The sequence below is a fragment of the Meriones unguiculatus genome, chromosome X (genome assembly GCF_030254825.1).
Source record: "Meriones unguiculatus strain TT.TT164.6M chromosome X, Bangor_MerUng_6.1, whole genome shotgun sequence".
In the NCBI taxonomy this organism is placed as follows: Eukaryota; Metazoa; Chordata; class Mammalia; order Rodentia; family Muridae; genus Meriones; species Meriones unguiculatus.
Window position 1 is genome coordinate 77,499,727 of NC_083369.1, and position 23,217 is coordinate 77,522,943.

Here is a 23,217-nt window from a genome sequence, read left to right on the forward strand (position 1 = left end):
GGAATACTTTCTAGAACTGAAAATATTGGGCTGATCTATTACTTCATGTATGCCTCCCCTTCCATTCCTTCTCATCCCATCGCATTCCAGTGTAATTTAGTCCACAGGATATAAGAACAAAACACTACATGAGCTAAGAGTAATTCATTCCAGACCATATCATATCCCTGTATCTGCTACTCATAACTCAGCTGACCTTGGGCCAGTCTGTTAAACACTGTGCTTCAGATTTCTCATCTATAAAATGGGAATCGTGGGGCCCGTGAGAGAACATCAAGGAAGAGCTCTTGATGTCAAGCCTGATAACCTGAGTTCAATCTCCAGGATCCATACTATGTAAAAAGAGAGCCAGCTTCTACAAGCCATCCTCGGACTTCCCACACAGTGACATGTCTGTTCATGTGCTCTACTCCACTCCCAATACAAAATTAAAAAATAAATAAATAAGTGTAATAAGAAAGAATTTAAAATGGAAATTGTAAAAGTATTTACCAGACAGTGTTGTAAAGCCCAAATAAGATAAAGTATGCGGTACCACTTGCAAGAGGTAGGCTGCTAAATAAAAGGTACCTCTAAATTTCCATAGAAGAGGAGGTATTTTATATGGGCTCATTGGCTGCATAGAGCTCAATGGGCAAGGAACTAACATCTATTGAGTGATGAGTGAAAGAAACCACTTACCTAGAGAGCAGGTGGATAAAGAACTTTATATTAAATATGTACTTGTGCCCCATCTCTCTCAGCTTTGATTATAGGAATGATGCTGTGTTTGGTAGTGTTGCTATCATTCCCATTTGACAAAAGGGAAACCAGAAGCCTAGAGAATTGTAAGAACTCATTCCTTCTTACAGCACATTAATCTCAAAGCCAGGACTAACTCTCAGATTCTTTAATATCATTCACATGTTGAGGCCTTAGGGGTTAGTAGCTTATTGTGTGTTTTTGTTAGTGTTTTTAAGACAGGGTCTCACTATGTGACCGTGCTGGCCTTGAACTTGCCTCCTGAGTGCTGGGATTAAAAGCATGTCCTACCATATCCAGGCCAGTGTTTATAGACTAGTGACCTTGAAGTAAGAGGGCCTTACTCCTTAGGGAAAATGTTCTCTGCAGGTATGTAGTAAAAGGTCCTGTTTGAGGGAGAGCTCGGGGTGGGGGTGAAAATAAAGAATGGACCCATTAGTATCCTGAAAATGGGTAACTGCTTCTAATCAAATGCTAGCTCCCAGGGAGAGATGTGTCCATGATTATGAGCACTGGCTGCTCTTCCAGAGGACCCAAGTTCGGTCCCCAGAACTCACATGGTGGCTAACAGCCACCTGTACCTCCAATTCCAGAGGACCCAAGGCCACCTTCTGGCATGGTATACAGACATACATGCAAGAAACTCCCATACACATAAAATAGAGACAACTTTTTAAAAAAGATAATGATAGCTCCCAAGACCTCCAAAGGGCAAGGTACTCTGTGGTTCCTATGAAGAGTTTCATAGAATCAGGTAATGTCTAGACCTTTGGACTTCCATAGCTATTTCTCACTACCTGAACAAATAACTAGTTAACTTTTTGTTTCCCTCCATTTGTCAAGTAAAAAGATAAATCACTAGAAATCAGAGCAGATTAAAGGTTTTTATGAGGGAGAGATTTATGGTTTGAGGTTTTCTTTCTTTTTTTTTTTAATTCTTTAGACACAGGCTCATTTTGTAATTCACGTAACCTCAAACTTGTGTCAATACTCCTGGCTTAGACTCCTGTTTGCTAGGATTACAGGAATGAGCCATCATGCCCATTCTTTGGGGAACGGATTCTTTGAGGAATGACTACTTGTATTCATATCCCCTGCCCCAGACACCCAAGACATAGGTGCAAATAAATATCACTTGGGTATGTACTCTGTGGGTTATCTTGTGTTAGATCTATAATTTGGAGTTGGGTATTGAAGTGGGATATGACGCCAACAACAGTGAGATTTAGGCTTGAGGAACCCATGCTACGATTAGCTGAAGCAGTCCACAAACCATTTCTAAAACCTTGAAATTAGAAAACTAAAAGAATTTTCTGATACCTAATTTAGTGGTAAAGCTTGATCTTGAACCGATGTGAGTTATTATAATCTTTATCCTACTGTATATTAAAATTCATATTTCATGATAGAACTATGAAGGAACTTGATCATATGTGCTTCTTAAAGACCTACTGGAATGCTAGAAGGTATCACTGTGATTTTCTCCAAAATCAAAGCCTAAATCCTGACGTATATTTTGTGTAAGGAATTTGGACCTATAGAAATAAAGATAAATGTGAATATAATCCAAAACAGAACACAAAGGAGTATGAGTTTTTTCTAGCAACCAGGAGTGAGAGGCTTCAGTAGCAGAGAGTTCAAAGATAGTAGATGATACTGTAGACACCAATAGCTTAGAAATGCTCCCTTTGAGTAGAATAATGAAGAGGATATAGTGGAGAAAGTAGAGAGAAGATTTAGAAAACTGTCAGTGACAGTATCGAGGCAGAAAAGCTCAAATTATAAACAGGTGGTGTTGGGGAAACTGAAGTAGTAGAAGGCCAAGCTAAGGGCTTCTTCAGAGACCTCTGAATGCCATGCCAACAAAATGACATGGAGGTGAGACACTTGTGGCATTACATAAGTATTGTTCAGCATATCAGGATTCAAATTTCATCCTTATGTACTCCATAAGTTTGGAATTTGTACTTTAGAACAAACTTGAACTTTCTGAATGTCTGTTTAATTTATAATAATCACAACCCCAGCTCTCCAGAGCTCCTGAGTCTTTCATGGACATTCAAAATATCGTTGGACTTCACATGTCCTTACATTGATTTTACATAGTCTTTCCATGTGCAGGTAAAGAAAGCCATACAGGCCTGGAGAAGGTTTCTAGACTACTGAATGTTCCTATTATCCCTCTCTCCTAATAGTCCACTGTGACTCTATATGGCTTTCAGTCAACTGACCCTCTCCAAGAAATCGAGCTGAATGCCCTCTTCCTCTGTTTCTCTGCTCAAAGAAAATATAGAGGCCCACAGTACAATAACACTGAGACCAGAGGGCACCAGAAAGGTTTTCCTCACTGATCAGGGTGCCAGCTCCATCTTGTGAGTTGCTTGGGAAATACATGTGGGGTTTCCTTCTCTCAGTAAGAAGAGATCCAGAGGATCTCCAGGCCTTTATCCCCAGGCTTTTGTCAGCTTTATTCAACAACCAGGGCTCATTATTTTTTTAATTTTAATTTTTATATTAATTACAGTTTATTCACTTTGTATTACAGCTGTAGCCCCCTCCCTCATGCCCTCCCAATCCCACCTTCCCTCCTTCATCTCCTTCCATGCCCCTCTCCGAGTCCACTGATAGGGGAGGCCCTCCTCCCCTTCCATCTGATCTTAGTCTATCAGGTCTCATCAGGACTAGTTGTATTGTCTCCCTCTGTAGGGGTGGTAAGGCTGCACCCCCCTCATTGGGAAGTGATCAAAAAGCCAGCCACTGAGTTGAAGCCAGCAACAGTCCCTGTTCCCCTCACTTGGACACTGAGCTGCTATGGGCTACATTTGTGCAGGGGTTCTAGGTTATATCCATGAATGATCCTTGGTTGGAGTATCAGTCTCAGAAAAGACCCCTTCGTTTATTTTTTTAGGCTTTCCAAGTAGGAAGCTCCTTGGAACACTTCTGAAATGGAATATGCCTTGAATGTTTGCAGACAGTGAAAATTCATAAGCCATTTTGTCTTTAACAAGTCTCAATATTTAAAAACCTTACCTTTCAGCCGGTATAGGTTAGCTCATCCTTAAAGAGGTATGTATCTTAGAATTATAACACTACCTTGTAGCTCAGGTAGACTAGCTAACATGCTATTATAATATACCTTCCTGCATATTAAACACCTCATTGTATTTTAAATGATGAAGGTCTTTGTATTTAAATGAAATGTGTGTCAAATTTGCTCTTAATCTAATACTTTCTCCATAATTAATGTTTTAAATATTAAAATTCTCATGTACTGTTAACACATTTAGTCAGAGTTGAGAAAAAAAAACAGTTGAGTTCAGGAGAACGTGAAATGTTTTCACAGATGCATGCAACCATAATTTATATTCAAATTGTGTAGTTTGACAATGCAGAATCTTAAAATGGTCTCTCTGGTTTTACTAAGTGTGTTTTATTGTGTTTTAGTTCTTCTGGCCACTGGTCCACCTAAGTTATATTTCTCTGGGATGATTAGTAAAATGTATATTTAGCTTTTATTACCTTTTTGTTCAAAGATTAGCTTTTGAAAAGAATCTATGTTCCTGGGGTCACCAGAATCAGAATCTCTGGAGATGTGGAGGCAAGATCTGCATTTTTCCCAGGCTCACTACATCACTCAAACCTGGGTGGAAAATTCACTGGCTTACGAGTTTCTATAGTTACTCCCTAATAACCAAACTATTCAATTAGAAAAGCACTCTATTCTCAGGCAAATCTGGATTCTCTGACATTTGCTGCTGCAGAGGTAGGAGTCCTAATTGTATTTGCTATAACACGATCTGACCTATAAACGGAAATGGATTTTTCGACTGTTCAATCTGCTATCTTCTCTGCTTCACTCTGTATAATTAAACCCCATTTTAAAGAAACGATCTACAGGTATTCAGAGAGCAAATCTGTAAAAGTTGAACTAGTAGGGGGTGGTTGGGGAATACATAATCCTTTCAGGGTGGCTTTTCTATTAATTTTGCTTTTAGTGAAACACACACACACACACAGAGAGAGAGAGAGAGAGAGAGAGAGAGAGAGAGAGAGAGAGAGAGAGGGATGGAGGGAGGGAGGGAGGGAAAAGTCCCCACTGCTTCAATTTCCAGTGCTAGCTGAACATCGTGTACTTGAATGTAATAGCAATCATGAGTCCTTATTCCTTTGTTAATGTATTCCAACCTACCCTCCCACAGTCAGATATTCTACAGAGGTTTGTGCTAACATGAAATATACCCTCCCTTCACCCACAGCTACTCTGGATCTTAGCTTGAACATTTGCTCTTCAGTTAATGATATTTCACTAATGCAGCTACCTGAAGCCCACGAAGTCACACAGACCTTGTAAATTCATTTCCAAGCCACACCAAAATGCTCTTCCCATCTCTCTCCTCTCTCTCTCTCTCTCTCTCTCTCTCTCTCTCTCTCCTTCCCCTGCCTGTTGTTGGCTTTTAAAAATAAAAGCCAATTCTGCTGGCAGATGATTTTCTTGCCACACCATAGGAAGTGGACAGAGTGAGTTTTCACAGCACATGTGTAACAGAGGGCACTGGGCATCAACTGGTGTCTCTGAGACACCTACCCTAAGCTGTGGAGAGCCCTACCTTCCCCAAAACTGTAGAACTTAGTTCGAAGGAGGTTCAGCTTACATCAGACCCCACACCAGGCTCAGTCATTAGAAGGGTCTTTGAGGAGTGAGATTGTGGACTGGAATTGGTGACCTAGGGAACAGGCTCCAAGCTGCTCACTCACAGTGATGGCTTGTTAAAGGCATCATCTTTAACCTCTTCTTTTTTGAGTGAGAGAGTGAGAAAGAACAACAGAGACTTAAAATCGCATCTGATCTCTTTGCTGGGCTAACTTTTTTTTTAAAGATCACTCTTAACATCTTTCTACTCTAGCAATTACAATTCGTAAATCATATAATTGTTATTAAAATAAGATTCAATCTTTAGACTTAAAGTTTAGAGTTAAACAGCATTATTCATAGACCCAAAGGAGGGGTTTTTGTTTGTTCTGACAGAGTCTCACTATGTTACTAAACTAGTAAGTGAGATTATTTTTATGCAACAGATTCCAGTGTTGAAAAATGGATTGCATGCCCTGCAGGGGAGGGTAAACAATCTACTGGACTATGAAAAGAAATCATTAAAGCTTTCATTTTTATTTATTGTTTATATTAAATAAGAAAACAGAAGTTATTACTAATGTTCCATACTTGGGCTGTCACAATCATTCCTCTATCTCTATGAAGGCCAGATCATCATGGGAGCTATCCTTTGTGAGTAGGGCAAGTTCCAAGCAGTGAAGGGTTAATGGTAGGGTGCTTTATGTATAAGCAGATTATATTGTCTAGTTTTAACCAAATTAGCACTAGCAAAGTGGACAAGAGATTTGGAAACCCTATTAAGAAGTTACAAATTGAAGTTGATCCTGATAACAAGTGACTAATGAAAACTGACAGAGTTGATACTTCTTCCTCCCACCCAAGCTTTTAGACAGACACACTGTAAGAGCCATATTTTAAAAGAGTTTTAAAAGACCAGTGGCTGTGATGACAATTTAAACATGTCTGATAAGAAGCCAGCCAAAAATATTTACAAATAAATCATGGGCCGTTTGAAATAGGGGTTTATAGATATCATATTTAATGACAAGCTTCACAAACCCTGTAACATTTTAGTGTTTTTATAAAAAAAACATAAAAATTAAATTTTAATGTTTTGATCTAACATTTAACATTTTGATCTAATGTTTAAATTTCTATTTTACATATATTTGTGAATGTATATGTGATTTACAAATGAATAATTATGCACATATTAAGAATATGTCTTCCACACCTTTTCCTGGTAGGACCCTTTTGCAAATGAATGAGTGATGTTGGCCATAGAAAGTGGAGGCAGACAGACAGTGGTGGTACATGCCTTTAATCCCAGCACTCAGGAGGCAGAGGCAGGTGGATCACTGTGAGTTCAAGGCCAGCCTGGTCTGCAAAGTGAGTCCAGGATGGTCAAGACTACACAGAAAAAAAATTCTCTCTCTCTCGAAGGAAAGAAAGAAGGAAGGAAGGAAGGAAGGAAGGAAGGAAGGAAGGAAGGAAGGAAGGAAGGAAGGAAGGAAGGAAGGAAGGAAGGAAGAGAGCTGGAAACATGGCTCAGAGGTTAAGAGCACTGCCTGCTTTTCCAAAGGACCCAGGTTCAATTCCCAGCACCCAATTGGCAGCTTACAAGTGTCTGCAACTCTAGTTTCAAGGGATCTGTACCTTCACACTAGTGCACATTATATAAAATAGTTTTTTTTAAAGGGAGGGGGGTTAGAGAGATGGCTCAGTGGTTAAGAGCACTGATTGCTCTTCCAGAGGACCTGGGTTCAAATCTCAGCACCCACATGGCAATTCACAGCTATCTGTAAATCCAAGATCTGACACTCTCACACAGACATATATGCATTCAAAACACCAATGCACATAAAAATAAAAATAATTTTAAAAAAGGAAAGAAAGAAAGAGAGGGAAGGAGGGAGGAGAAGGTACCTCAGATTCCAGGTAAGATCAGGTGGCCTCTATTACATATAGAAAACCAAACACTGAGAGGCAGGAACTTAGATGAAATTAATGCTGCTAGAAAGGAGCATCTCCTAAAAGCAGAGAGCCAAAGCTCTAGACAATAAGATGACTTGCTTAGCATCCCAGTCCTAGTTTAGGGAAACACTGGGACTCTTCTAAGTCTCAGTCAGTCTCATTTTTCTAAGGAGAGTTGCCTTTCTGTGTACTTAAAAGAAATAGAAGGAATCAGAGCAAATACTATAAATTCAAACAGAATTAAAAACCATCACAGTAGAGTCACAAACTCTGTAGCCAGCAAGCTACAGGGGCTGACCTATGTTCTCTGTACTTACAATAACTCCTGGGTAATAACCTCCCACAGTCACATTCTGGGTCCTGGTAGTTGCAGCAAGGCCCACCGTGAGAATTAACACTGACACAATAAGCAAAGTCACAGTGACATAGATGGAGTTCCGCTTCCTCCTATTGAAGGCGCCTGTAGGAATACAGAGACATTGAAATTGCTCATATCATCTGGGAAAAGAAGATAAAAATTTACTAATAAGGTTTTTCATTCCCTTCCTTGGGATATCTTTAGGGAGTGAAATTATAGTAAAAGAATGAAGCTTTCCGTTTTGCAGTCATTAGGTGCCACTTTTCTAATAAAAAAAAATGTTGCTTCTTTGAGAATAAACAACAGGAGAAAACTCACCAGTTACATAACAGCAAAACATTTTCATGTTTTTGACATTCTATAAAAGATGTGTCATACCCACTTAGTGGAATGGTTTTCAGAGCAGATTATGAAAGCATATGATTAATGGGAAGTGTTTGTATGACGGTATTAAATGAATATAGTTTAAAGCTAGCAGGTAACTATGAACCTTTCTTCTTAGAAGCTAGAGATATGAAATTTCATTTTTAGTGTAAATATCAGAACTGAGCCAGGTACTGGCGTTTTCTTTTTCATTTATTTCTGACATTTGCTGCCTCATGCATAAACTTAAAAATGGTATGTTGGCCAGATTTGTCACATAAAAAATGTGCGTAATAAAGTAAATGCTTGAAAGCTATTAGTCCAAGGAGATTTGTATCAGGGGAGGTAGACCAGAGGACTATAACTTACATACACTTATGGTTGCTTATGTGAGGGTGACATAAATATAAATGGCAAGAAACCTATGCTGGTTTATCAGACATTATAGCACCAAGAAATATTTTTTTTCAAAAACCAAGCTTATTAAGTCAGATAGAAAATTGGTATCTAGGCTCACTCTTCAATTTAAAATGTTTAAGGAACCAAGTATTGCTCTATACTAGGATCCAAGCACTGCTTTACACAATGTGTTCATTTCTCCAGCACATGGAAGGGGTCCTCAACTGGAAATACCTTCTATATATTAATGGGAGAATTAGCCACCTAGGAGTTCTCAGAAAGAAAAAAAAATAACCAAATGGTCAATGCTTTCAGGGTTCGGTTCTCTTGAAGCCATAAGGAGGCTTGGGATAAAGAAGCAGTGGGTGCTGTATGATAAATGTTTTAAATATCATGAACGGGCTTAAAAAGAAACTTTGGTTCTGCCTGTTCATAAGATCCAGCAGTAAGAAAGGACTCACTGCCCCCTATGCAAGCTGTGGAATAGAGAACCTGACCAGACCGCACCACTGGGAGGAGAGGGAAAGAAGAGAGGAAGGTATAAGGAAGGATGAAGACCAGGCGCGAGAGACCCAGGAGGCTTTTTGGCAGTGAGAGCTTATGGAGAACAAGGACTATGGCTGTTCTCTCAGCCTCCAGGAGATACTTCTTTCAAAAAGATACCTCTCGTTGAATGCTGTCAAAAAATGACACCCTGGATCTTTCCCAGTGTGATCTTGGCTGAAGCCTCTGAGGGAGGAGGGAGGCTCTGGTGGTCTCCCCGAGGTCATCCTTGAAACTAAGACCTGTGACTGATCAGGTACAAGTCTAATGTAGAAGCAGTTTGAGCCAGTACAGACCCCTAACAAAACACTAAAGCTCCGGTCTCACCATGGGAGGAGAGGGAAGGGAAGCTGTAAAAGGGGCTGCTCTGGAGTGAGCTAGGAAGCCAGCCACCAAACAGAAAGGCCCTAGACACCTGTGCTATCAGGGTTCTTTGTTTGTGGTAGTTATCAGGGATGCAAATGACAAGTTGATTGTTGGTAAACTAATGAACAGAGGCCTGCAATTTGGACTGCCTGGTTCTGGAAAGGGAGCAGAAGGGGTAAGGATGGGACAGACAGGAATTATTTCTTTCATCTTCCTTCTTATCCTTTCTTGTTGCTTTCAGAGCGCCTGCCCAAAAGATTTTGTAAATCAGGGTTCCTAATTTTATTTCATGATCAGTACTTTGTGAGTCTCCCAGCTGGCTCCATTGAAGGGCTCTAACGTAATTTTACCAACACATTCTCCCATCCTTTTCTTGCTTTCCTGTATGTCATGCACATAGGAACTCTTTAGCCTTTCTCTGCTCCTGAATACACCAAGAATGTCTTACACAGAGACCGTGTAACCTTAGAGATTAAATTGAAGGCTCATATGTGTCTGCATGATTTTTCTTATTTATTGCCTCACTGACCTGCTCGTTCCTACCAACTGACCTTTAATCTTATCGATGGCTTTTGAGTCTTCTTTGCAAATATCACTCTAACTCTTAAAAGCACGGGGAGCCAGGTTAGAAAAGTGACTCAGCAAACCACAGGGTGTCATTTGAAAATATGACCCCCACACATTTTGCTTTAAACTCTGGATTGAAATGCAGTCTAGTTGAAAAATCCAAAGATCCTACTACCCTAAAGGGGGCTTGTGTCCAGATAAGACTGGTTTTGGATCAAATTGTTAAGAAAACTCTTAGGGCACTAGATAGACGATGTATTGCCTGCTCTGCCAGTCTCCCTTTATTTTATATTATAAAGACCTTAATGAATAAAGTCAAATGATTTTAATTGCACTTGCAAAATTAACTATTTTAAAGAACTCCTAGGTAAATGATTTTTTTGAAATAAAGAAACACACACCCCCATTTGACTGAGGTTTTTATTTGACTTAATACAGTCCATTTTTACCTGGAACAAGACATATCTTAAAACACTCTGAAGATGTGAACAGAGAACTTAAAGGCTGGTAACTGTGTGTGCTTAATCCATTTGCCAGCTTGTTGCTTTATTTTAGAGGGTAGGAGATGTTTCTGTGAGGACAAGACCATCTTGCTTAGGTTTTGTTTAACAAATTTATATATATATATAAAGTTCTGACACCATGAGTTACTTAAAAATAACCTCAAAGAGCTGGAAAACAGTACTTTTTGCTGTGTCAGATACACAGTAAGTAAGTAGCTGACGGTTACTGAATAAATGAACAAGTGGCCACATCTCGTAACTGTTTTCCCTCTAGTAAAAAAAAAAAAGTCTGTTGGAGGACCTGTGCAAATAAATTTGGCTATGCTCACAGGAATAACTTTTTGAAATGAAGGACACTCTGAAGGCTCTCCAGAACTGAAAGCTTTGTGGCTAATGTGTCAAAACCATAAGTGCTCCACCACCCTGTCTATTTGGTACCTAGCATACTTCTACTTAAACAACTATTGCAACCAACAGCAGTGAAAATCCAAAATCTCTTTGTTGGCATTGTCTGTTCCCTCCAGCAGCCTCCCTGCAGAACTGCTGCAGCCCTCCCTTTCTGCAGTGCCCCACCTCCACCCCAGATATGGAGGACTGTGAGGTAGCTCTAGAGGAACCTAATTACTTGCTCCCTTTACCCTTCCAGACAGGATCAGCCTCCCCCCTCCCCCCCCCCGTCCTCTGGTCCCTCTAATCAATCCCCCCATCTGCATTTGAATCTGAACCCATCACTTCATTTGAAGCTCAAAACTTTCTCCACCACAAAGTTTATGTTAATTAATCAAGCTCTCCCTAATCTAATTACCCAGTTAGCTCAGTTTCTAATGTCCTAGATGCCTTTCTCGATGATAAGTATATAAATTGTGACAGCAGGTTTCTTCTGCAACTCATATGATGTCCACCGGTTCTAGGATTTCGTATCTGACAGGAGCCAACCTGTGAGTTGCTATAAGGTAGGATGATGCCTCTGCACACCTTGTGTGCTTCACCTTGTACAAGTTTAGGATTTGCTTACCTGAACCAGCTTTGCCGAAGAAGAGTGGATCTCAGGAAGTCCCAGCTTTGAACATCCCTGGAAACAGGTGGCTGCCCGCACAAGAGCCTTATACTGCTCTGCCAGTCTCTCAAACCTTTAAAGGCCCTATATCTATTACCTTTCACCTCTTTAGTAAATTATTCAAGACATGGAGATGTCAAAGATGGCTCAGTAAATGTGTTGTTGGGAGTGAAGAAAATGCCTTGGTGTAGTAGAGGTGCATTAGCGCCTTGGGCACTGTTGCCAAAGTGGAGGAGGGGGTTGCTGTGAGATGATGGAGGGGCACAGGAGTCAAATTACTATCTTCACAATTCCCACTGTCTGCCTCCTCCAGAGCCTTGGACTAACAGCTGATCCCAAGGCAGCCAGCAAAAGTAGTGCAGGCACCTTGGTGCAGTGGTGTGTGTGTGTGTGTGTGTGTGTGTGTGTGTGTGTGTGTTACACATTTTACTTTGGAGGCTGCATCTGTGTCTTGCCTGTAAAAGAATTCCCTCAGAATTGCTGCCCTTGGAGGCAGAAACAATAACTCACCCCATCTCCTTCCTTTGGCACACAAGGGTGGCTTTGCCAGAGCTTAGTTAAGTGGGAGTATCCAAGATGCTGATTCAGGCCTTGGGCTGTGGTACCAGAGCCAGGGAACTCTGAAGAGACTTCCCTGTACAAAAATGTGGGAACCTACAGCTATCACTCTGCTCAAGAATTTTCTAGTGATTTTGACCTGTGTAGTTTTACCAAACAGCTATTCGTGGTGATGGTTCTTTGTCTATGTGAAATCTGTGATTCCCTTCCGTTCAGTACTGAACCTGTGCTGGGCAAGCCCACTCAGCTTCTTTTTGGGCAGACCTTCAGAAAAATACAGCACTGGCTGGGGTCCCCAGGAAATACATGAAAGAACTCTCTTCATCTTGTTCTGAAACCCACAAAGCAGTGTCAAGTAGCAAGTATTTGAGCTCTGGGCCTCCAATCTTCTCAGTCCTTGCAGCCACAGGGCCCTGGGTAAAGATGGTTGGTTTGCAGGTGGTTGTTGCACGCAGTTGGAATGGGAGCTGCAGAAGCCTTGCCCTCATGCATCCAGCTCTCTTTCACGCTGTAGCTTGATGTCTGGGAGCCTGGACTAGGTTAGCGCCAAGACCAAGGCTTGCCAAGGCAAAGAGTGTGTTTGGTGTGCCTGTGTATGCATGGGGTGGAGTGGGGTGGGGCGGGAGGGCGGGGGGGGTGGTACTGGGGAGTCTGGTACTGTTGGGCTCTGGATCTGGACCCCGATCCTTGCTTGGCCTCATTTTGTATCCTGTTCCAAATAACTATGACCTTAAAAATGAAAAGCACAAGGCTTATGCTGAGTATGTCAAAACACTGGGAATTAAGAATATTTCCACCATCCAGGTGATAACACTTTCAGGGGCCCTTTCCTTGCATGAAATTTGTTGCGACTGAGTCTTTTGCAGTCAGCAGAGAGCTCACCACGCTGGGCTCAATCTTCTGCCTGCCCCTCCCCTGTCGATGTTCCAGCAAATTCATCCCAGAAGAGCTGAGAAGACTGAAGGCAGAAATTCGGGACAGAGGAGTTTTGCAGAATGCGAAGTATGATAGAGAGGGCGAACTGGATTTGGTTAAAGTGTATCCAAGGCAAATTTTGAGATTAGGTGGAATCATGGTTTAACAATCCCGTCCAGCTTTCCCAGGCTCCGAATTAATTTCCCCTCCGGGCAAAATCACAGGGCTTGAGAAGGTGCCTAACAGTTTAAAGGGAACGATTTTTGTTTTTCTTTTCTTTCTTTTTTTTTTTTTTAATTCGTTTGTAGCTACCGAAAAGCATCCTCGAGGGACCTCCAAGTTGGTGCAAAACAGTAGCAGTCCCCTAGTTTTTAAAAAGGTTTTAAAAGGTGGCCCCCTCCCTCCTTCCGCTGAAAAGGAAAAGCGCGACTCAAGAAGATGCGCGGGCTTGCGTTGGGTCTCCTTTTCTCGTGCTCTCAGCCTCCCCCCCCCCCCCCCACACACACACATTCTGTGCATTTGAAGCAGAATAGGAATCAAATTCAAGGACTGTTGCTCTTTCTGCTGCATATGTCCCAGCTGAGCTGTCTTGAGTGATTCCTCAGGAATCCCCGTCCCGCCGACACCCCCCTTTTTTCTTCCCTCACCCCCATTCTCTGAGGTTACAAACTCCCCCCCCAAAAAAAATCCCAGTCTGGGAAGTGTAAATCAGCTCCTCGACCACCACAGGTCTGAATTTTGTAAGAGCAATTAGAGAGTTGGGGGTGGGATGAAGACACTGCTTCTAACTATCATTAGTCGTGATCTTAGAAAAGATAAGGACTTTGCAAAGGAGCTTTGAATCAAAAGCAAAGGCACAGGTTCAAAGAAGTGTTTTGATGCCCAGACAGCTGGGATTTACCACTGGCTGCAAGTCTACACATGCACAGAAACACGCACACACTCGCAGTCCGGGCTAGGTAGAGATACTCTAAGCTTAGCTCGGCACTGGCACTCCAGTCTCTGTGGATCACACTTATCACAGCTGGGCAGCTCGCTTGGGGCTCTGGTTCGCCTCCCAGACACTTGAGTTTGTGGACCCCCCCCCCCCATCCTGATTGCCCTCTCTCTGGCTCTGAGGCAGTCAGGAGCTGGCTATCCGGAGGACAACGCACTTACCCCTTTGCTGCTACTGCCTGGAGGAAAGGATTAACGGCTAGACTTACCCATGGAATCAGGCAGGGACATGTCGCTGGACCGCTGCTGAGTCAGAGACTGATGCATGGTGAAAGCTGTTCAGTTGCCCCTGTCCCCAAAGCTGTTTCAACAGCCCTAGGCTCAGGGTGCCCCGCAGAGCATCCTACTCAGCAGCAGCCGCTCTTGGTCTTTCAGAGCGCTGAGAGAGACTGCCTCGGGTTGAGAGCTGCAGCCCAAGTGCCGCCTCCCCCTCCCTTCCCCTCTTCTCCCTCCCTCCTCTTCTGCTTCCCTCTGCTCTGGGAGGCAGCTGCATTGGCGTCCCTGCAGCAGTGTGCGCTTGCGCAAGACCCCCCTCCCTCCCCCTCAGCCTCCTCATCCTCGTTATCCACTTCCCAGCCTCCCAAGCCAGACAGGGAGATGGTTTTGCCCTTTGGGGCCAAAGCTGCACAGAGGGAAAAAAAATGGCCTCAGCCTGGGGCCACGGGGCCTTCTCTGTAGTTTGAAAGGGGCCTTGGACACTCATATTATTATAAGATTTATAATTTGGGAGGGGGACAGAGTCAGGAGTTCAGAGCTGGAGAAAGCACACATAGTGACACAGACAGACACACACACACACACACATATACACTTGTGCAGGTCTGATCTTACAGCTTCCAGAATGACATAATGGAGCTGGAGATGATCCAGAGAAGGGCCACTCTATAATCAAAAGGATGGTGGTGGTTGGGGGTAGGGAACAGAATGCCTTATGAAGATAGATTAAACAAATGCTCACTCTTTAGTCTAGAACAATGAAGGCTGGGAAGGGATGTGACCAGAGTGTATAAAATTCAGCAATTAGAGACAGAGAACACAGCCTTATTCAGCACAACTGACAATTCTAGAGCCAACAGCCCCCTAAGGGCTATAAGGAGGTTCATGTAAAGAAAGCATGATGCTATATCAGTACCCCTGTCTGCATTTTTGTTTGTTTTCAAAACAGGATTTCTCTGTGTCTCCTTGGCTGTCCTGGACTAGATTTGTAGACTATGCTGGCCTCAAACTCACAGAGATCCACCAGTCTCTTCTTCCCCAAATGCTGGGATTTCAGGTGTGTGCCACCTCGCTGGCTCCCAGTTTGCATTTTTGTTCATGGCGATTTTACAACAAGGTAGGCTTTTTAGACCATAGCAGCCATGCAAGAGAGAAAGAGGAATTATTCCTAAGCCCATTTAATAGATGAAGAAACTGAGTATCTCCGTGGTTTTGAAAATCTTCATGACTTTGCAGCTACTGAGTAGCCAAGGTGAGATTCAAACCTGGTCTCAAATCAAGTGCTCTTATGGAAGCGGCCTCCATGACCCTGCCTCCACAACTCTTAGAGTTTTGGTTGTGAGCCTAAGCCTTTAAGTCTCCCATGACTCCTTCCAAGTTAAATGTCAAATTCTCCAGATGGGCTGCGGAGATGGGTCACTGTTTAAAGTGGCTGCTCTGCAAGCATGGGCACTGGGTCCCATTCTCCAGTACCCAAGTCAAAAGTCAAGGGCAGCAGCACTTGTTTGAAATTCTAGCCCTGAAGAGTCAAAACCAGAAAGATCCTGCTGAAAGCTGCAGGCCAGGGCCAGGGCCAGGGCCAGGGTGAGATTCTGTCTCAAAAAAGAAGGCAGAGTCAGATGGTAAGGGGAGGAGGACTCCCCCTTTTAGTGGACTAGGGGAGGGGGATAAAGGGTAAGAGTGAGGAAGGGTGGAGTTGGAAGGAGATGATGGAGGGGGCTACAATTGAGATATAAAGTGAATACATTGTAAAATAGATAGATAGATAGATAGATAGATAGATAGATAGATAGATAGATAGATAGATAAGGTAGAGAGAGCGATTAAGGAGGACTCCTAACATCTACCACTGGCCTCAAAATGCATGAGCACCCACAACTCTCTCTCTCTTTCTCTCTCTCTCTCTCTTCTTCTTCTTCTTCTCTTCTCTCCCTCTGTCTTTCTGTCTCTCTGCCCCCCTCTCTTTCCCTCCCTCCTGCTCCCTCTATCTCTCAGGACTTGAGAATGAAGGGGGTGAAGGAAAATACTAGGTTCCTCCCAGATCTACCTTGGTAATCTGCTGTGAGACATTGTTTCCTTACCCAGGAAATGTAACCAAAGGTCCTTGCCCTTTCTCAACTTCCAAAGGAAAAAAAAGACTCTTCCTGGAGATTAAAAAGGAAAGCTTTTGTAAAGAACTCCAGCACCCCAGGAGCCAAGTTGAATGCTTTGTCAAGTATTATTAGCAGTCCTACACTACAGATTTAAAGATGTATGGCACATGTCCTAGATAGAGAAAAGATGACCACACTTGTAAAGATGTGTGTCTTAATCAAGCTTGAGGTGTAGGTTATTCTCTAGGAGCTCCACAAAAACCCAAAGAAAGCTTATACTTACACTGTTGCACCGATAGTCTTTCAACCCTATTTACTCATCATTTCCTTCTACCACTCTGAGTATCTCATATTTAATGTGGAGAGCTCCTGTAACCAGCACTGATTTCTCAGGAGTGTTTCATAATTAGCTTATTTTGCTTTTGTGAAAGTAGCGATGAGGAAAAGAGGTCTTTATACAGGCTAGAAAAGACTGTTTACCCCCATTCTCTTTAGCGATTCCTGGCTCTCCTATAGCAACCATACAGCCAGAGAGCCTGAAAATGCCAAACGCAAACTTGTTACTGTAGCATGCTGTTTAAAGTGGATTCAAATAAAACTTTTTCACTTTAGAAAGAAATGTACTGCCCATAAAGTGAAGCAGAGAGCATATGGTATTGGATCTTTATAAAAAGAGCCACAAACAAGTATGGATCCCTTAATAAGGGGGGGCTTCTGCAGTATTGGTACTATGTGAAAATTGAACATGATTTCTGAAAGAACTAGAGATAGCTGTTTAAAAGACTTGTGTTCTGTATGTGTCTTCAATACTGTCTCAGGGGCGGGGGGCGAGGGTGGGTGGCATAGGAGACTTGTAACACAGCAAACACTTAGTCAAGTTAAAAATGACATTGAGACCAGCAGCAGAGACAACAAGACAAGGCAAGGAGTAGTAGCAGTCTTCTCCCCAGAAATGGTGTACTTGTTTGGATCTGGGAAAGAGGGAGGGGCTAGAATGAGAACTGGTGAGGTCAGAGGACATGGGGAGGGGAGGCTTACTTCTGGTTCTTAAGCTTCTTTCCACCCAAAGAAAGTTTATCTGAATTCAGACTGAGCTGGACAATTAAAAAGCAAGGGGCAATTTTTCATGGAGTTCATCCCGATATTCTTCCTGTCAAAACATGTACACATTTTACACATAAATAGACTCTTAATAAATTTTACCAAGCCATCTAGATGAAGGAACAGGTATTTCATGCAAATGGAGGCTACTGTAGAATTGCTTGGTTAGCTTCTGATTTAATAAAAAAAAAAGAAATTATTTATGTAGCTTAAAATAAATTCTTTTCATTGTAAGCTTAATCAAACACACACTGCTGCCCTAGGTTGCAAACTATTTTACAGCATCAAGAAATTTTGCCAATGGATCTGCAGCCTAATTCTCTCTATCTTCTTGAAGCCAATAATGAAGACTCTTCCCAGAAGCCTTCAGACTAGAAAAAATGCCAGATGGCGCCCTGTCTCTAACACATTCACCCTGGGAATACTCAGAACAATCACGTCCTTATTTTGATGATCAATTTGACTTAGTTAAATTACTGTAGTACCTTCCAGATTCCAAATTGGGGACTGTGGATCAGAAGAATGGTGTCTTACATTATGTATGTGTATTTAAGGTGGTGGTAATATACCTATCCATATCATAGACATAACACACACATATTTATACCCACATGCACATATGTGTGCACATTTAAGCCATTATCTCTGTACACTGATGATTGTCACTACTCAGCTTTCAGACTTCTGTTGATCAAAGACAAAGGAGCTTCAGAAAAGTGGGGCACCTCAGAGTCCACACAATCCTAAATAAGTTATTGTAGCTACCAGACTACTTTAGTTCTGTCACTAGCACAATGAACTAAATCTTGCACCATTTTTAAGTAAAGGCTACAGTTCTGCAGTGGAAATATTAATTCAAAAATTTCAAACTGCATATTGTTATATGAATTCTATACCCATACATAAAGTGTGAATGCTGATACATTTTCACAAACACACACACACACACACACACACTGACCAGATGAACCTTTCCAACATGAATGTCCTTTCTCAGTTACCTTCCAAGAAGTTACCAGATCTCTGATATTTAATCACCAAGCCCATATGCATTTTTGTCTATTTTTGCAAATGTAGATATAATTACATTTCCTTTTATTTCCTCCTTCTAAACTCTCCTATATACCTATCCCCTCTCTTCTTCAAATCCATGGCTTCTCTTTCCATCAATTGTTATTGCACACATATATGTATTTGTGTATACATATATACATATATATTTCTAAATGTAATCTACTGAATCCATATAATGTTACTTGTATTTATGTTTTTGGAGCTGACCATTTGGCACCAAACCACGAATTAGTGACATCTTCCTTGGGGAGCACCACCTTTCCTGAATCAGCTTTCCTCCTTTACCTGTAATTCTTTTTGTAGGGTTGAAGACTCCTGAAGCCCAAATTTCTTTAAGGTTTTTAGCACTTATTGTCAGATTGTCCTCCAAAAAATTGGTAGCAAAGCACATGAAAGTGTCTGGATTCCCATATCCTTTGGGTTTGCCATAGAAAAGGAGGTACTTAGCTGAAGATACATCAAGATAGAGTCATAAATATGCAGAGATAGTTAGGAAGCCTAATTGGGGTTCCACTGAGCAAAAGGTATCCAGTAGGTACCACAGATATAGAATGCAGAGGCTGAAACCAGTCCCAGCAGGCAGACATCGTGTACATATCCCACAAGTACTTTAAAATTTCTCCAACTACTCACATTGTATTTCCATCATTGTATTCTTTGCATAAAAATGTTTTACATGTTTGATATTTTACCCCAGTGTATATCTGTGTGTGCTCGATGCCCAAAGAAGCCAGAAGAAAGTGTCAGATTCCCTGGGACCACAGTTACAGACAGTTGTGAGTTACCATGTGGGTGCTAGGACTTGAGCACAGGTCCTCTTGTTGTATTCTCTGTTGTTCTCCTGTGCACATATCTAGTCCTTACATGTAGCTTTCAGGTTTTTCTACACTAGTCACTTAGCTATGCCTGGTATGGAGCTGGCATTTAAATGCTTGTTCAATATATAACACTTTGTAGTTACAATCTTTTCTGCTCATTAAAATAAATGGAAACATTAGAAAACTTACCTTAGCTGCTGAGTCACATAGTGTAGCAGATTACCAGCTCCCCACAATTGTGCTGTACACTAAAAATAAGAGTCTATGCATTGGTATTCATTTTTCTAGAGTTTTTCTCTGTGAATATTTTACTTTTGCTCATCAGTTTTGAGAATTAAACAGCCATTTTAAAAGTAAACTTTAGAAATAACAAGGACTATTTCTAACAGGATCTTAAGGTCAGGCTCCTTGACTCCCCTTCCCCCCAGGGGAGGAGAAGTCCTGTTAGGTCACAGAGGAGGACTCTACAGCCAGCCCTGAAGATACCTGATAAAACAGGGTCAAATAAAAGGGGAGGAGGTCCTTCCCTATCAGTGGACGTGGAAAGGGGCAGGGAGGAGACCAGGGAGGGAGTGTGGGGTTGGGGAGGGAATGAGGGAGCAGGATACAGCGGGGACACAGAGTTAACAAAATGTAACTAAAAAGAAAAATAAAATTAAAAAAAAAAGAAATAACAAAACGGTAAGTCTTTTACTAATCATTGTGATATATTTAACAGTTCACAAATGCCTCATCAAAGTCCATCTTCAATGAACCAAATCCAACAGGAGTTCATTCTTATGTCAGAAAAACCTCCTCCAACCTTATAATACATATTGAATTGTTCCAAGGAAAGAGTGGAAATTCCTTCTCCATTCTTTAACACTAATATGTGGTGTAGTGCATCAGGAGGGTTGTATGAAAATGAAGAGAACAAAATCACTTTTATTTAAAATGTCATTGTTTGGAAACATTAACAGAACATCACGATGATAGAAGAGTGCATGCTTCTACTGAATTCTTGATAGGAATGTTCTGAAGAACGGGCAATCTGTTTCCTACTACAGGAAGGAGATGGTTTCTTTGTAAGGTCAAAGAATTTGTTTTCCCACAGAATTTCACGTCTTCCCTAATGTGAAGGCACAAAAGTACAACAGAAAACAATAACGCGCAAAACAATGGAAACTCTGAGGACAGTGTGATATTAAAAGGGATACACAATGCTTGTGTTTTAGAATGATTGCTTGCTTTAGAATAAATGCAACAGCTTCTAATATTTTTTACAAATGTCAAAATCAGAGCGAGGTATTAATGTATTTTTGTAGAACAAATAGTTATTAAAGAAAAAAATAAATATACTGAAAAAAATTACCATGCTTCTTACTCTTTCAACAGGAAAAGGGGGGCCATGGTAAAGGGATCAGCTTTAAACCCAGAGTAACTATTGTGGGGGAACATTCAGGGGGATCTCATCATTTGAACACCCTGGTTTACCTGATGGCAGCGGCAGTTGGTAGGATTAGGACACACCATAGAATTCATTTAAGCCATAACTGTCCTGTTTCCGTCTTATAATTAACTGCTGATCTCAGTACATCCTTTTCCCCTTTTCTCATAAAAAAAATCATTAAACACCTAATTAAATATGGCATTGTCACAAGCGGGTGTGTGCCCAACTGCTTCGTTCTAGTTTCGCCTGGAGAGGATTTCTGTGTTCAGTAGTTTCTGGGAATCAATAGATGCTACCAGTTAAAACTTCTCCATAGAACCTTTTAAAATGTTTATACTCTGTGACCCAGTAATTCCACTTCTGGGAATATGTACTAGAGAAAGAGAAATCTGGAATAAGATTTATGTGGAAGGACAGCAAAGGCAATGTTATTTACAGCCTAAAAATTGTGGGAAAAAAATACTCAAAATTAGGAGAATGGTTAAGGAGATGATGCCAGAGCCACGTGATGAATTTGAAATGCAGCTAGTAAAATCATTTATTCAAATATTTAAAACCCTGGAAATATACATAACAATGAATAAGGGGATAGGCTAAGATGTACATGTATGTTTTGATCCTAGTTTTGTTTAAAATTTCATACATTTACAGAGAAAATGATTCAAAGGACACTTGAAACATAAACTGTGTCTGAGCAGGAAAATGACAAATTATTTTATGCTCTTCTGTATTTTCAAATATATAAAATGTCCCTCAATGGAGGAATGACTACAGAAATTGGGGTACATTTAAACAATTAAATGTAAATAGCTTAAATACAATTACACTATTAAAAACAAGGAAAATCATGAAATTTGCAGGCAAATGGATGGAACTAGAAAAGATCATCCTGAGTGAAGTAACCCAGAAGCAGAAAGACACACATATACTCATGCATAAGTGGTTATTACACACATAATATAGGATAAACATACTACAATCTATAGTCCTAAAGAAGCTAAACAACAAGGAGAACCCTAGGGAAGATGGCTCAACCCTCATTCAGAAGGGCAAATGGGACAGACATCAGAAGTAGAAGAAGACAAGGAACAGGACAGAAGCCTTCCACCAGGGGCCTCTGAAAGACTCTACCCATCAGGGTATGAAAGGAGATACTAAGATTCATAGCCCAACTTTGCGCAGAGTGCATGGAATTTTATGAAAGAAGGGGGAGCTAGAAGGACCTGGTGGGGACAGGAGCTCTCCAAAAGGAAACCAACAGAGCCAAAAAACAAAAAGACAAAAACAAAACACTGGACCCAAGGACCATGCATAGAGAGGACCTAAAACCTCAGCTCAAATGTAACCCATAGACTCAGTCTCCCAGTGGGTGGCCTAGTAAGAGGAGCAGGGGTTATCTCTGATCAGGCTCTCTGATCACCTCCGGTGGGGGGAGGGGTGCAGCCTTGCCAGGCTACAGAGGGAGAGGATGCAGCTAGTCATGATGAAACCTAATAGACTAGGGTCAGATAGAAGGGGAGAAGGACCTCCCCTATCAGTAGACTAGGGGAGGGGTATAGGGGGAGAGGAGGGAGAGCAGGTGGGATTGGGAGGAGAGGAAGGAGGGGGTTAAAGCTAGGATACAAAGTGAATACATTGTAATAAATAATAATTTTTTTAAATAAATAAATCTGAGTACTACAAACAAAAAAATCACCCTACTAAAATAAGCATCAACCAACCATACCATTCAATAAACAAATTAAATAAATGGATGTGTGTTAATTATATTCTCAGCCCTGCAGTGTATGCCTGAAATCACCCAGAATGTATTGATTCTGCACCTATTTCAGTTTTGTTTGCCTTTGTACGAGTCTCAGAAAGTGTGACACCTCTTTCAAGGAATTTGTAGTTCTCATTGGTGTGATTAATGCTTGTTATGCTGGCAGGTGGGCAAGTACTTATCTTGGTAATAGTGTTTATGCCCCTGAAATGACACCAGTAGAGGGCTATTCTGTGAGTTTCATGAAGGAGTAGTTTGGTTGAAAACTGGTCTGCCTGGGAAGATAGGAACTTTGTGCAGAAACTTGAAGGTGAGACAGAATAGACAGAGTGCTATAGGCAGCAACTACATTTGCTGGAGAGGATTTCCATGTGAATACTGTGTTTTAGTGTGTTACTGTTGCTGCCTTGCCTGGCCTCAGTGGGAAAGGATGTACCTAGTCCTGCTGCAACCTGAGGTGCCAGGGTAGGTTGGTACCCCCTGAGGCCCTCCCCTTCTTCTCAGAGAAGGGAAAGGGAGATTGGAGGGAGGGGACATGAGGGTGAAACTGGGAGGAGAGGAGAGATGGAGCTTGGGATCAGTATGTACAATGATTAAATTAATTAATGAAAGGAAGGAAGGAAGGAAGAAAGAAAGAAAGAAAGAAAGAAAGACTATGAAAGAAATGAATAGAACTGAGCCTGTAAAGAGTCAGGAGTCCTATTGGAAGTGAAATGCAACCTAAATTCATGCCTGTTTCCCATCTGTCAGTAACACAGAATCTTTTTATACC

General features: G+C 41.5%; 1 protein-coding gene across 2 annotated transcripts in view; it reads right to left on the minus strand.

Annotated features, from left to right (window-relative positions):
* Window positions 1-14,432, minus strand: part of Tmem255a (transmembrane protein 255A) — a 64,616-nt gene extending 50,184 nt beyond the window's left edge. For both annotated transcript variants that reach the window (XM_060375385.1, XM_060375384.1), the window contains exons 1-2: window positions 14,162-14,432; window positions 7,645-7,787 (exon numbers count right to left, since the gene is read on the minus strand). In XM_060375385.1, coding sequence (XP_060231368.1) covers window positions 7,645-7,787; window positions 14,162-14,219 — 201 coding nt within the window. In that variant the 5' untranslated portion in view covers window positions 14,220-14,432. The remainder of the gene's footprint in view (window positions 1-7,644; window positions 7,788-14,161) is intronic.
* Between the last annotated feature and the right edge of the window lie 8,785 nt (window positions 14,433-23,217).